The sequence below is a fragment of the Dysidea avara genome, chromosome 10, assembly GCF_963678975.1.
Source record: "Dysidea avara chromosome 10, odDysAvar1.4, whole genome shotgun sequence".
Classification (NCBI taxonomy): domain Eukaryota; kingdom Metazoa; phylum Porifera; class Demospongiae; order Dictyoceratida; family Dysideidae; genus Dysidea; species Dysidea avara.
The window spans coordinates 16,326,637-16,342,524 of record NC_089281.1 but is presented as its reverse complement, the minus strand read 5'-3'; the positions used below and the strand labels follow the sequence as shown (position 1 = coordinate 16,342,524).

Sequence of the window (15,888 nt, the reverse complement as noted above, 5' to 3'; positions counted from 1 at the left end):
TGTGTATGTAGTGTGTCTGCGTGCGTATATGTAGTACATGTGCATGCACATGTGTGGTACATGTTTCTCATGGTTTTATCATATGTATTCCAAACTTATAGATTTTTACTTGTTTAATCAATGGAAACAATCATTACATTGATGATTACAATATAATAAATCTTTTCTCTTTTACAGATTGAGAAGATAACAGACACAATTGGAATGGTATACAGTGGGATGGGCCCTGACTTCAGGTAGGCACAGAATTGAGCCACTTCAGAACACAACATACATATAGTGCTCAAGAGTTCATAATATTTATGGGGATATTTGTTTTCCTTGTGTTCTCAATTCTTAATATTATCAAGAGTTCATAATATATAATGAACTCTTGATATTATGAACTCATGATATTAGAGATAAGAGGTTTATAGGCTTATCTAGTCGTTTTGAGAGGATGTCTTTCTATCATGGTAAAGATGTGCCAAAAGGTCTTGACATTTTATATAAACTACTACTAGTTTGTATATGGTTGGTGAGACTTTTTGGTACATCTTTGTGCAGACACATTTGCATGGTGTATACATGTGTTAATGCAATACAAGGGTCCTTATGTATATAACAGTGTAGTATGTGGCCAATTCAATAATAGGTGCACCTTTATTTTATAAGTTTTAAAAAATCATACTAATAGATGTGAATCATGCAAAGTAAATATAAATATAATATTATGTAGAATGTTCAGCCACTTGAAAAATCATGTTACTTTTTCACACTTATAACATGATTTTGAATATCAGTATCAGATCAATTACCTGTGTAAACAATTAGTTTATTAGAAACATCTATTTAAAGTATGGACATCTGTGCTCTATATAGTAGTAATGTCAACAGCTGGTGTATGCTCCGTGGCCTACTTTATTCCACGGACTGGACTGGACTCGTGGACTGAGCTGGAAACAGCTTTTAAACAATAATCCAGGAATTATCCATCTCTTGCAACACTGGAGACACCACTATCGAGCTATAACTGCTGGTACTGCTCTTCCTTACAAGTCGGATGACACTATAGTATGTTCACGTTGAGCTGAATCCTGAAAAACAGCTAATAATTAAAAGTGGATTTTTTCTCAACAGAGTTAATATTTCAGGCAACCAGATGATTATTGGTAACAGCAAAGGTGTCAACAACAGACATGTACTGTTTGGTTTCATTAAAAGTTCGGGAAAGAGCTATAATGGACACTGTACTTATATGGCTTCCCCATAGGAAATGTATTATGAAAATTTTGATTGACCGTATATATTATGTCAAACATTTGAACAAAAAGATTTTGAAATATTTTTAGTGGGTCAAACAGTACTACAAATGAGCCAAATTTCAAGATCGTGTGTAGTTGCATCCATGAGTTATTAAATGTTTTTGAGGATTCAGCTCAACGTGAACATACTATAGCGCATGCACTAATCAATTAGAATACACTTACGATGCGCATGTACTCGCAGTGATAAAGTGTGACAGAGGCTATTGTTGTAGCGTACATGTTTTCCTATGTTGCTTTAGTACTTAACACTGGCGTTAGGGTTGTAGTGATGAGCCAGATTATTTGCATAGCTCCATCACCTTGCCTGGTGGTGCTCACCTAGTTATCTGCTAAGAATAATTACTAGCTCATCTCTACAGCTGTTAACACTAGTGCTAAAGCAACAAAGGAAAACATCTACGCTACAAGAATAGCCTTTATCACGCTTTATCACTGCTAGTACAGCATGTATCGTAAGTGTATTCTAATTAATTAGTGCATACGCTAGTGTCATGACTTGTAAGGAAGAGCCAGCGGCAGCAGTTATAGCTCAATAGTGGTGTCTCCAGTGTTGCAAGAGATAGATAGTTCCTGGATTATTGTTTAAAAGCTGTTTCCAGCTCAGTCCACGAGTCCAGTCTAGTCCAGTCCGTAGGCCCATGAATGCATTATCTTGCTTGTTATGTTGAAAGTATGCTGGGACACACACCAGTGATGTGTACAACTCATGGACACTACTAATGTACGTCACTGCTAATAAACATAAATCCTTGTGTAAGACTCACAGAAAAAATTGAGTATGTGCGTAGGAGGAACTTTTGTGGATTAAATGTTCTACGCATAGCCATTTTCCTCGAAAGTTTTTACTTCATAGTTGATTTGTAATAATAATATTAATGTTAATCATGCAACTGTTATAATTCATAAAATGCCTTGTTCATCAACCATGAAGTGTCTTCCTCTTTGTTGTAATGTTGTGATTAATATAAGGTACTTGTGTAGTAATATTGTACCAAAAACTCGATCATTGCTCTTGTGTATTTAGGTTGTCTGGTAAGGCTTGAAAAAATATTTAGGTAGTTAGTAACTGTGGTTAGAAGAAAGATCCAGTTGTTGCCAATGTCATGACAACTACTAGTAGGGTGTGTATGGCTTGCTGGTCGAAGGGAAATACTCCATACGATTTGAATTGTATCCTAGCAACAGTCACATGTAATCAGGTGCATGCAGAAGCAGGCAGCCTTCATCTATTAGGAATAATAGCTGATCACATAGTAGGTGAATGAGATTGTTCTCGGTGATAATAAGGTATTGGGAGACTTATTGTATTTCATGGCTGAATTGCTACAGTTGTAAACCACTACAATTGTGAACCACTGTGTTATCACTTCTGTGTCCATATCTATAGTAGTTGTAAAACAAATTTCCAACGTAATTGGGATAGTCAATCATGTCTATAAAGAGTGACTGTGTTTGGTTTTCTATTAATGAAGGAAAACTGCTCAACTCTTAAACTTGTAGGATTACTGAACTAACATTCTGTAAAGCTTTTTTGTGTGCAGGTCTTCCTAGATGATACAAACCTGTTCTATTATGTTTTCACTGTTGCCTGTATTAGTTCTGTGTAAATAGAATTGCTACCTGCGAACAAGTGCTGGAATGTTTGTTTGCATAGTTTGAATGACTTTGTAGCCCAGTACCAAACCAAGTCATTTACCAAATTGCTATTGTTAAGAGTTTGAAATTCTGTGCAACCAGATACAACACAGCAAAAATCAATCTAGTTTTAGCGACAAATCACAAATAGTTGGCCATTCTTGTCTATACATAAACATTGTGCCATTTTTCCACACTGATTTTTTACAATTGCTGTGCACTGTGATGAGAGACATGTACATATTAGGATTGTTCATGGTTAAGTGTCATCAATAACTGTTGTTGCTGTTGTCTTCACCACTAATTTATGAATATTAAGTGTACACAGTTAAGTTGATGAGAGTCTTCCTGTGGACAATATTCTTGTTTGGAAACATAAGCCAAATTATATTATGTGGTGAGGAACTGAATAGGGCTGAAACGATCATGGTTTTTTAGTATTCGAGTACTCTGTAGAGTTAACGATGGAGTACTCACAAATACGTACTAGCTACTTGTATTCATACCCATTCGACATGTTTTGTACCAACCTTAAACACAGCTTATAGCTTTTTCAAGTATACACACACACACTGTATTGAAGTACTGATGTTAGTGTCCCTGACAAAAATTATGCCAATCAAACTCTACAGCCTTCATTGCATCACTCCTGATGACAAATACATCATGTGAGCTGGGTCACATGATCTTAACGAGTACTCGAGTACCAATTGTACTATCCGAGTACCAAAATCCTTAATAAGTGCTCACCAAGTATTAGTATTTGTTTCAGCCCTGGAACTGAATGGACATGCTTTCCATGTTCTCTTCTCTGCTGACATTCTGTTCAGAAGTTTGTGCCATCTCAACTTCTGTTAAGTTAAGTGTGATTGTTTTAAAGTCTTTCCTTTCTGCATGTTTAATGAGCATTTCCATTATTACAGATCCGTGTTATAAACCGTTATGTCAAGCGTACATATCCTAAACATTGCATGGTAATGAGTAAACTACAAGGAATAATGTTTGTGGCTAAAATGAGAAGTGCTACTTTATTACATAAATTTGGCGAAGAGATTCTTCAAAACCATATGGTTAACAGGATGTTCTGCACGCGTACTTGTTGTCACATAATGTTGTACACTTTGAAGGATCATTGGTTGGCATAACATGGTAAACGATGTTTTGCCATCAGAATTATCTAATTGACTAGTGAGTATAAATTACTGTAATTATTAGGAAGTGTTGGGCTATAGAGAATACTTTCCACCAACTTTTTTATATTATGCATTTTTGTTCTGACCAAATGTTCTGAGAAACACCTCGTTTTTCTAAAGTGCATGGGTTGTTTCCTGTTGCTAGGCAAATTGTGCCATACATTGTATTAATTACTTGTAAGTTGCCATCTTTTTGCAGAGATAAAGTATGGAATGTTGATTGTGTTATCATAGGTATCTAATGATAATAATTCATGTGGGCTGAATGGAATCTGTATAGTTTCCATCGTTAGATCAATTGTTTAACACTGAATTTTTTTGTATATAAATTCTATAAATGTGATAGCCTTGCCACTTTGCGATAATAGGTCAGCGTTGAAACCGGGTCGGGTCATCCGGGTCAACCGGGTCCGACCCGGTTTACAAATTATCCGGGTCTGACCCGGATTGGATCACGTGAGAAACGAAATTGTTCATTTGATGACGTGGAAACTTATAAACGCTATCGCGTAGCTCTTTCGTGAGCCACGCCCACTTATTAGTAAGTGCAGTATGTAGCACGAAACTGAGGGTATCTATGGCTATTGTCAGTAGCATAGATAATAATCTATGTCAGTAGGTGATGACCTTTTTTTTTTTTTTTTTTTGGTCTTTAACCTACAGCTAGGCTGAAGTTGCAATATTTACTCAACACGAATCAAATGCTCAAAACGTAGTCTCGCTCACTTGCTCGCTCGAGACTAGCCGAAACATAGCTCTTATCGCACGCCTCGGCTTTAATTAATCCGGGTCACATCCGGGTCAAATCCGGGTCAGTGGGTCATCCGGGTCAGCAGTAGTGACCCGGTTTCAACGTTGTAATAGGTACTGTGTATAAATAATATGGCACAATGTATTTTGTTAAGATTATTTTCACTGTTCTAGTTCTAGAGTATTAAAAGTTAAATACATTTTTTAATTAGTTCTGGGGTACCAAATAGTTACTTTGAGTTTACTTAACCAAGACAGTTTTATGCTTAAAGGTGTGATGAATTTCCAAGAGTGTACTAAGATACTTTTAACAGTTACACGGTGGGCTGTTTTACGCTCTAAAACATTTCTTACAATTGTTTTCATTCAGTAATTATTGTTGCTAAAGTGCTCTACAAGGTACATATGCTGGCATTGCGTTAAAAATAATTTTGCATTGGAAGCCAGTATGCTTTGGCGTCTAACCTGAATATCTCTCAAACGGCTGATCTCATCTTCATAAAACTTCTGTGAAATGCAATTATCCATGTCTGGCATTGGAGAGTTACTCACAAATTTGTAGTCTGTTGATAATTGGTCAACCAGTGAAGTGCAGGATGCCAATAAGGCCAATAATTGGTAATGATAGACTTTGCAGTTTCACTTATAACACGATGTTCACTCATGTGAAATAAAATTTGGTGCACTAAGAAACTAAAGACTGCTCTATTGAATAGTTGAAACTGGAAGTTCTCATGTCATTGCAGTAAAGAATTATGAAATAATTAGCAACTTGTAGTGTCCTATGATCAAATTGTGGTCTCTAAGAAAACCAGATTCCTAAGTAACATTTTGGTTATAGTTTAACAGCTGGCATTGAAGTTCTTTTTGTTGAACAAGAACCAGCATTATTTTTAGTTTCTCTCCTTGTGGCAGCAAAAATTAAAGTAGCTTGTTCGAGAAACAGGAATATGTCATATTTATTGTTTTTCCATTAGCACTACTTTAAATGCCATATAACCATAATATTATGTTAGGCATTTCCATGATCTGTATTATACAGTACTACTGTACTGTATGATATTGTTCTGTACCAAAAATTATCATTTATTTCTAGTTTATAATACACAAGTTTTGCAAATACTTGTGAGTTAGGAAATATTACATATGTGGTTCTAATTTTCCAATAGTTTGGTTATTAGCAGTTCTAGTACCTCCAACATAGTTGACATTAGTTGTTTGCACTTCCTCACAAAAAAAGCTTTTGGCATACCACACAGTATGTACAATGCATGCACCATGGACTTACCCTTGTCCTCCTTTCTGTCCCATTTATCTTTGCTGACAGCCCAAGGTGTCGTTTCGTGGCAGCACACAATGGCTTCCCTACATTTGTAACAGAAATCGTCCATATTTTCTGTAGTGACTGGATTGATTGCAGAGACACTTCTCGTACTGCTCTTCATATGTAACACTGTGTGACAAGCTGAACATAGCTGAAAATGAAGCATAATGGCCACTTCACGTAATTGATAGTTGGTGCACCGTTGAGACAAAAACATTAACTCTTGTCCCATTCTTTTGTTTGATGCAGTATGCACGGGTTCAGCAGCCATAATTATGTTACAAAAAAGTAAACAAACAAGTACAAGGAAAAATTAGAAATTTTAGTAGTGGACATTTAATCCCTAATTCAGTCTCCTTGTACTTGTATAGAGAAGAGTTAAGGTTACGGGTTAGGCGCTTAATAATAGGTTATTATTTTTCGATGCGCGATAATGGTTGGTGCAATATTGGCACGAAACTCGAGCAGGTGTTAGTGAGAAGGTTGTTAACTTTAAAGCATTGTATAGCCACGTGATAATAGCGGAGGAATCATACAAAGTGAGTGTTAATAATTTACTGGAAGGTAGTCAAGCGTAAAATAATTAAATCCCGCAATGTGGCGTTAAGCGCTACTGCTTAATGTGGTTATTATTCATCAAAAATAGCAGCTGTCAGCCAATTAGCACTAATTTTTTATGGCAGTGTCAATGGGTGGTTATATTATCTAGGTCCTGTCGTGGAGACTTTGTGGGAAAACTGACTAGAAGCTGGTTAATTATCGTATCTTTCAAGGGTAATGGCGATTAGTTCTGCTACGGAAATACCGCGAGTGCACTACAGTGCTGTTACAATCGAATAACAAATCAATTCATTCGTGAGGACCTAGAAATCACTAAGTAATAGCTTATTAATGCTGAATATCATGGTCTGGCTTCCCATGAAACCTGGTTTTTGATGAATAGCAACTCAACAGTTTCGCTGTTTAGTGCCTGCATTTCTGTACAAGCGCATCCCTTATTGAGTGTATTGCCACTTTTGGTATTTCTTGTACGTGTTATTTTAGTGTGTTCTTCCGTGCAAAACGGTTAAAACAGAACTATAAGCAAAGCGCCTACAAAATTATTTAATGGGTAACCCGTAACCTTAAATAACAAATTATATCAACTTCAAAAATCAATTATGCAATTATTCAGTGTTTAATTAGTGTTTATGATGTAGGAAATTTGTAGTGATAAATGATCGATTGAAAAGCCTCTAGAGATATTTTTATTTGCTTTTCATGTGTATACAGTGACCCAATTAGACAGGTCTCGCTGTATGATCAACGTATTTATGCACACATTACTGGTGGTTACAGATACAGGGTATAGACAGTGTGATGGAATGTTTAAAAGTTTTAATAATAAACACAACGTTAGCATAAATTACACCCCATCAGTATCTTTGTACCTCATCATACACGTAATTCAGAGGAGGGCGGACACATATTAAACACCATATAGAATTGCATAGTTCCACTTGGTATGTCACAGAAGCCTCAATAGACTTAATACAAATCTAGCAAACAGTGGGATTGAATGGGGTTTACTGTATAATTGAATCAGAGTTTAGTGTAAGTTTTAAAATGGTATGTTTGGTTTCTAAAAGAACCTTTAGTTTAAGGCAACATTAACAATGTCACATATATTGTGCACAATTACCACAGTCCTTTGCATGCCATATGAAGCAGCAATAAACATCGCTTGGTAACTCCTGTTGTAAGTTTAATGTTCTTCAACGCACCATTTGCTTAAAATATCTCAGTAGTGCTTAAATCGTGTCCGCCCTCCTCTGCACACAATTCATCTTGTTCACCATTGTGATGTAGTCTGTTAGCGGTTTATCCAGAATGGGAAATTAACAACAACAACACAGTTACAAAACATGAAGATCCAAGGGGGTGGTCTCTGTCCAACTTAGAGATGAAAGCATTTTATATGGGCACATACACTGTAGCTGGCTGATTACAGTACATATGTGTATCAGTAGGGTGAGACATTCTTTGGTTCTACAAAGTATGTATATACACTGACATGAAGTACTATGCATGTGTAGCTGCATACAGAATCCAATTTGTAAGCAGAATTGTAGTACACGGCATAAGGAGCAACACACTAAATGTAGCTGCTATCTGTTTATTGTCAACGGTTAATAGTGGATTATTTATTTATAATTTTCTCTCGCATGCGATGTCTTCATCTTGCTGTAATATGCACTCCTGTGTAAGTCCAATATTTCAGTACGTCAATCACATATATTTCTTTTATTTTTCATTCACTTAAAAGTTTGTGGCTGGGCTGAATAGCCGATTGGTCTAGCTAGACCAGGAGGACACTAGGACCAGACTATGCGACAACTGTCTAGCATACTTATGTACTACAAGTTTTGTTTCTCAAATTTGTAGATGAGAGCCTAAGAAATGTGGATAGCTACCTCAATTTACTTGTGAATAGTACATCACTTTCCACATAGTTGGGACATAACTGTCAACATAGTGTTAGCACCATACAGACTGTGCTATGAGATCATGCTATCGCTACCAGAGGAGAATTCCCTTACCAATGCATTATGAGAATTGGGAGGATTTGGAGGAATATGGGCTCATTTTCTGTATTCACTGTGTGGTTAAATCTGTTAATAAAGAAAAAGTGGAGCTGTGTGAATTAGAAGTTTATGCTCTTCAAATATAGCTAACTCTGTACTTTGAACGATTCTTACACAAAGTGTAAATAATAAATTATCCATAGGCCATGTTTAAGGGGTGAAATAGTAAATCACTGCCTTAGTTTTTGGTTACCTCTAGAAGTTGACATTTTTGTGGCATGAAACCTAATTCAGGAATTGTGGATGCATACAACATGAAGGTTTCTATAAGACCATTCAAATTGAAGAGATATAATATTTCCATATAAAGACAAATGACCTTGCTACATTCCAGTTATACATGGGGAATATATTGGAATATATATGTTGTCAAGTTGCTATTGTACGAAGTGACCTGATAGGGCAAACTTCAGTAATGTTCAAAGGAAGTGGGGGTAGATCGGTTCACTTGATTTAGTACAGATGGAATTCATATCTCTTAGCAACCCCTACAACTGATTGTATGATTTCAAACATATCATGTTATACTTGATCATCCAATTTCACTGAGTGTCAATAGTGAAGCTGATTTGTTAGCTGTTACAACTGCAAAGGGCAAACCCTACAACTGATTGTATGATTTCAAACATATCATGTTATACTTGATCATCCAATTTCACTGAGTGTCAATAGTGAAGCTGATTTGTTAGCTGTTACAGCTGCAAAGAGCAAACCTTATGTTTGAGAGAAGCAAAAGTGAATTGACAATTGGACTTCTATGAGGGGTCCAAATTCCCTTGGACTGTCAAGTAATAATGAAGAAAATAAATTTTACCTTTTGGCTCTTTCTCTTTCATAGTCTCTTGTTTCTTTAAATTAGTCATAGTAAATAGAGCAGATGTGTGTATCATTGGGATCACACATTGGAGTGCTATGTGTATCCATACAAGTGACAATAAAATTAGATATTTATCATGCCAACTGGTATTTCTTTAGTATGAACTTTTTAAACTCCCACTTGTGTGATGGTATTTTTCATATGTTGTTCAAAGTTCAAATCAGTGGCATCCTAATTTTGGTGTGCAATGAAATGGTTATGAATAGTTTAATTTGTGGTACTATAATATAACTAAGAGGATTCTGAAAAAGGCTGCTTTGTGATAGCCGTGACACCTGGAAGGATGAAGCCAGGAAAATGAGAAAACAAAATGAATAAATGGCTTCTAACTACATACTTCAAATTCTGTCTTATAGCTTAGTAGTCCTGTTGTGTTTTGCTTTTCATTCACTATTAAGTTTTATCATGACTCAGTACGAATATGCAGCAGTATGATATAGCTAGAACAAGAGTGAAAATAGTGTATTATTAGCATGAGCTTATAAGTGCCAATACACTTACCTATGAGCTCCCATAATAAGATATATAATTATTCATAACTACCACCACATTTATAACCTTGTTATATATGTATCCACATCTAAGCACACTTCCATGTTTGCATTTTGTACAGCGTAGTCATATTAATGATATTTGATAAGGCTTATGTTTGAGGTACTTTATTTATTTAGTACTTTATCTGACTGTTGTTTCTGTCTAAATCAGATACAACATTTCTTGTGAAAAACGTGTTAACATTGTATGTGTTTCTAATTCATAATATGACAAGCAAATTACAATAATCCATAACTTCTTGTGGTATATTAGTATCAGATTACTGCTGTTTTCTATTTCATCCTTCCATGTGAAACTGAGCAGGACGGTACCAATGTGGAATTGATACAACAATACCATTGAATTGTGTTGTCATTGATTGTAAAAATACACTTTGACAATGTTACAAAAGGCCTTTAGTCTTCTCGGACATGTGCAAAGAAAGTATTTACCTGTAAATTCTAAACAGCTATAGCAAAAAGAAGCCGCATTGACACATACACACACCTCCTCCTCCTCCTCCTCCTCTTTGCTGCCTGAGCCATGTTATCTTCTAAAACAGGAAAGATGGATTATCACAATAATGTATGGACCATCTTCCATGTTTTGCTGGCAATGATCACATGCACACACACATATACACATACACGTAAGCGCACACACACGCTCACTCTCCTGCCCATCAGGATCACGTGGTCCTCCACAAAAAGAGGAAGCAAAAATTTGTGGTCACACTGGTGAATAACATTTCCTTTGGTGTATGGCTAGGTCCCCAGTACTCTTCAACTAATGCTGACAACGTTCACATTGAATAGCTCCACACTGCTTGCAGATTGGTTTTGACACACACACACACAACACACACATGCATGTACATGTGCAAATGCACACACACAAGTGCATATGCACGTGTTTCCTCTATATATTTATCATCGGTTTTATAATCAAATTCTTTTGTCAACCATAAAGAAAACCGTACACCACAAAGTATATTTAGCACTGACCAGATCTAAGTTGTGAGTGGGTTGATTATTGTCATTGGTAAATCACACAAACATGTACTGCGTCATCACCAATCATGGTTGTGTTAAACATGTGCCATGTCATCACCGATCATGGTTGTGTTAAATATATTTGTCACAGGTGTTCACTAATTTCCTGTATTTTACCAACTATTTCTTGGAATCAGGAAATAACTGGAAGTGTGTATTATGCTTATGTATGGCTCTCTGTATTTTGCCTTTTATTTTAATTGTGCCTTCAAGATTATAAGATCGCAACTTTGACATTATTGTGCAATTTTGATTGGCCCTCACCATACCATATAACCTGTTTTACTAGAGTGTGCAATCTGAAATTGGACGTGTATTGTATACGAACTGGCTAAAAATTGTATTAGACATTACGATTGATTAAGAGTGATATATACATAGTGTACCTGCAGAATCACTATTGCCGATCCTCAGGAGTAACTATACATTGTTATGTACTGTATGTGACTGTTTCTTTCTTGACTGGTAGAACATTTTAAGCACTGTATTTCTGGTAGGTATATACATGTGTGTGGTACAGTATTCATCATAAACACTGGATAAAGGTTAGGGGTACTACAGAATACATACATACCTCAATGTCAGTGTACACAGGCCTACTGCAAAGTTAATGGGACTTGTGGCTTTTTAAGTAGATATTAATAATGGCACTACGTACAGTATAATTTATTTCAGCTGTATAGGTCTTATACAGATTATAGAAAATAGGCAACACGAACTTTTCAATTTAAACCAGCCATAAAATTCTTTTGTATAATAGAATTGTTGATCATAATTTAATTGCCAGTAACTTAACTGAAGGAATTTGACAGTGACTACGAACAGCCACAAATATAATTATGTTGATAAAAATCCAAGAAAGAGGTTGGTAAGCATCTCATGAAATTTTCATCTGCTACAATATTCTTTGACCATCCTCTTTTCATTGAACATGCAGTTTTTTTTAACATAGTACCTACCTGATTGGAATGATGACATGTGGTGATGTAGGGTCACTGTAGCCCCATAAGTTGGAATTTAATCATTGCCGTCAAGTTAAGTTATGGTCTATGTTGTACTTGAACATTTACCAAAAAAAACTTAGATATGCAAAGAAGAAATGCTGTCCTTTAATGCTAATGTTCCCATTGTAACTAGGAACTGTTTGGTTCCCATGAAATCTTGTATAGAATACACAATCGAAACCCTTGAGTAAGCTTTCTTTCTGCAATGTTGTTTTAGTACAGTGTGGGTACAGATCGGTGCGTTACTGTATAAACAATGATCAGATATGTGTTTAAATAATGTCAGCAGTATCAGTAATAGGCCATAACATTGTTCCATGGGATAGTGAAGCACTCTAAAAACACACATAGTCACTGCTTATGTCACTGTATCACACATGTAGTGTGTATAGTGTTGTCTATGTCAACATCTCACTGGCTATTGTAACTGTCTTATATGGTGCCACTTTATTTTCATGTCAGTTATAGTAATACATAAAATGACTTGTAATAACTGTCTGTTTTACATAGAGTGCATGCCACACAACTTTTATAAAACAATTCACAGCAAGATTGAGGTATGTATTAAGAAAACAACTTGGGTTTTACAGTATACAAATGGAAAACTGCATAGATGCACACCAATGTAGAAGTGTACAGGGTTACAATATGGAACAGTTGAATGGAGGCAGAGAAATGATAGTAACCGCCTAGTGTGTTAGCACCTCCCAGGAAATTCACCTGTTTTCTCATCACATTGTATAAAAGTGCGATGAGTACGTCATAAAGTGTGACAGAATGCTTTAGACGAACAATGGATGTGTCGCAAAGTATGCACTAGTCACCCAACTGTCTGCATTCTTAATACCGCACAAAAGAGTAAAACAACCTGGTTTAATATCCTTATGGTTAAGAAAAAAGTTTTTATTCCCTCCCAAGTTCTTCATGGGTTCCTGTGATGCAAGTATTCTTCCACAGCTTTATATTTATGGTGGAGGTACATAACTGCCAACTTCTTGGTAAGTAGCTATGTTTGTTATTTCACTTCCCACTATTGTTGCTGATCCAGTAAGATAGCAAGGAAATACACAAATACACACAGTGGAATTTCAATGCTTCTAGGAAAGGCAGCAGCATAACAATTTTATGAATGTGTGGAGACATACAACAACACAATGAAGATACAGGGAGTAGTTTCATGGATTTTATGTCATCTGCATTGCTTAGTGTAAAATAAAAATACGTATGTAGGTAAAAAGACACTTTGTACTAGCTTCAGTCCACTGACCTGTTGCTTATTGCTCATGTTACCAGCTTATTCAAACTTTAAGCTACTAAGGTTTGAATTACGTATGTATACCATGTACTTTTAATACTATCTGTATTCTGAAAGTGCCACAAAAATGCATGCTTACTATGACTCATTGGATGTGTTGGAGATAGGGCAGTTGATTGCAAGAATCCCTCCAGTTAAGATGGTCAAGGGTGGTCTTGTTAAGACAAGGGGATCACGAAGTACACCTTATGTATGTTTGTGACATACTTGACAAAAGTGCTTTTGTTAAAGAAATAACCCTTTAATAATTTTTGGTACCCACTAGAAGGTGCTGCTTTGATTAGGTGAGATTGCTAACTGAAGTTTTCTGTAATATCATAAGTTGTTTATGTAATAACCACCACTTGTTAGATAATTTATTACAACATGTAGAGGCATTATATGATAAAATAGTACGTACAACTACATATTTAGATTTCCATTTCCTGTTACCTTGGTAACATGTAGTGTGGGGCTTACTTGCAACATGAATTGTTTTAAACACAGGAAGTAAGTAGCGGTGTTGCTATGGATAGTATAGAATATAGCAGCCTCCTGGCTGTCTTGCTGTTATTTCTAGCACCACTAGTGTATCAATTATATTCATATTACATTGTAATGTAGGTCAGCTACCTAATATGGTAGGTGTTCATTGTCTTTAATGATTTCTACACATTTAGTCAGCTCTTTCGTGGAATTAACTATTTCTACTGTAATGGGTGTTTTAGTAGGTATTGTTTAGTATGTATGCTTGTAGATTACATATGCTGGACGGCTTTGTGCTAACGTTAATGTATATATACTCGACTCCATTGCAGTTTATAGCAAGAGCTCAAAATATATGTGTTGGAATATTTGTATAGGTTTTATCTTGATGCATCATGTTAGGATGGATTGCTTGTCAGTATCTAAATGAAGTATCTGTAGTCAAGCATAAAAATGTATATGCATTGTGCTGTCAGTCATATTTTATTTTGGGGTAACAATTTCATATGTGAAGGTAATGTAATCTAGTTCACTCACTGTAAAAAGATCACCTGACGACCATGTACTAATAGGAGGTAGGTACTTGGATAGTTTTGCAAAATTTCCTTGTAACACTTTTGTCCCGGCCCTCCAGACTTGACTCTCATTGGAAAACCTATTGTGCACCACTTCCTCATCTATACAGTGTAATTGACTGTACAAAACAAGTTAAAAATTGAATTTGTTATTGTGGTGTTTAGTTCTGATGTGTGCACTACTAAAATTGGTAGTTCTTCTGTTGATACTGTTTTAGTTCCAGTTGTGTTTCCACACCATGTTGAATGGTGGTATCTGTTACATGCACTGACAGTTTGCAGTGTATCGTGTATGTGTATGCGTATTCACCAAAGCATGAAGGAAGACTCAAAATTGTCTGCCAGACTTACATGAATATACAACACTGAATATTTTAATAAAACTGAAGTGGTCTTGATGACCACAATACTATGGTCACGGTGTCGGTGCCATTGTTGCTACTACTGATGAAGTTTCACTTCTCCTGAGCATGTCTACTACTGAATTACACATACTAGACTCACTGCCGACGATACACACATGTTTGCTATACAGGTGTATGGTTTCAAACTCCTAAAATTCTTACTTTGCAATACTGTAGTGTGGCTCTAGGTTCCATGGTCTCTTAAATCACAATGTCCTTGTGTATGATAGCAAGAAGTGTTGTGATATGGCAGTTTTCCTTACATCGAGCTTGACTTAATTTGCACCTTAAACATACATAGGATGCGTGTATGTTATAAAAAAATCACAGGTTACTATTTGTTAGTACAGTAGTTGAACTAATTTACCTATTGGTGTCCCAGTGTGCATTTATAAATAAGTTGTATTGGGTCATATGAATGATCATGGAAATTATATGAAATAACTCTAGTTAATACAAATATGAGAGTGGTAATTTATACGCATTAACTACATAATAAAAAAATTTTTAGGAGTGGGAATATGCAATGGAGTAATCAAATGGTGCAAGATTATGAGGGCCTATGTATGCACATGTAATACATAGCTAGTTTACAATTTGAATCTGGGATGTGCCCAAGCATATTAACTTGTGTGGTTCACTTATTTACTTCCTTGATACAGAATACCAGTTTACAAAAGGTTTTTTTTTTATAGATGTTCAACAATTGCAATTTTATGTGCTACTTCTGTCCTTTATAAAGCAGGTAATAAAAATGTAGAGCCAATGTTTGCGGACAGCTAAATCACTGCATTTATCCACTACATTTTGCTCCACTAGTATTTCTTCA

The 15,888-nt window shown here is 35.8% G+C and overlaps 1 protein-coding gene across 1 annotated transcript in view; it reads left to right on the top strand.

The window, feature by feature from the left end:
- The window catches only part of LOC136236796 (uncharacterized), a 40,239-nt gene that overhangs the window by 13,683 nt on the left and 10,668 nt on the right, over window positions 1-15,888 (top strand). The window contains exon 4 of the mRNA XM_066027029.1: window positions 178-236. Within this exon, the coding sequence (XP_065883101.1) occupies window positions 178-236 (59 nt within the window). The remainder of the gene's footprint in view (window positions 1-177; window positions 237-15,888) is intronic.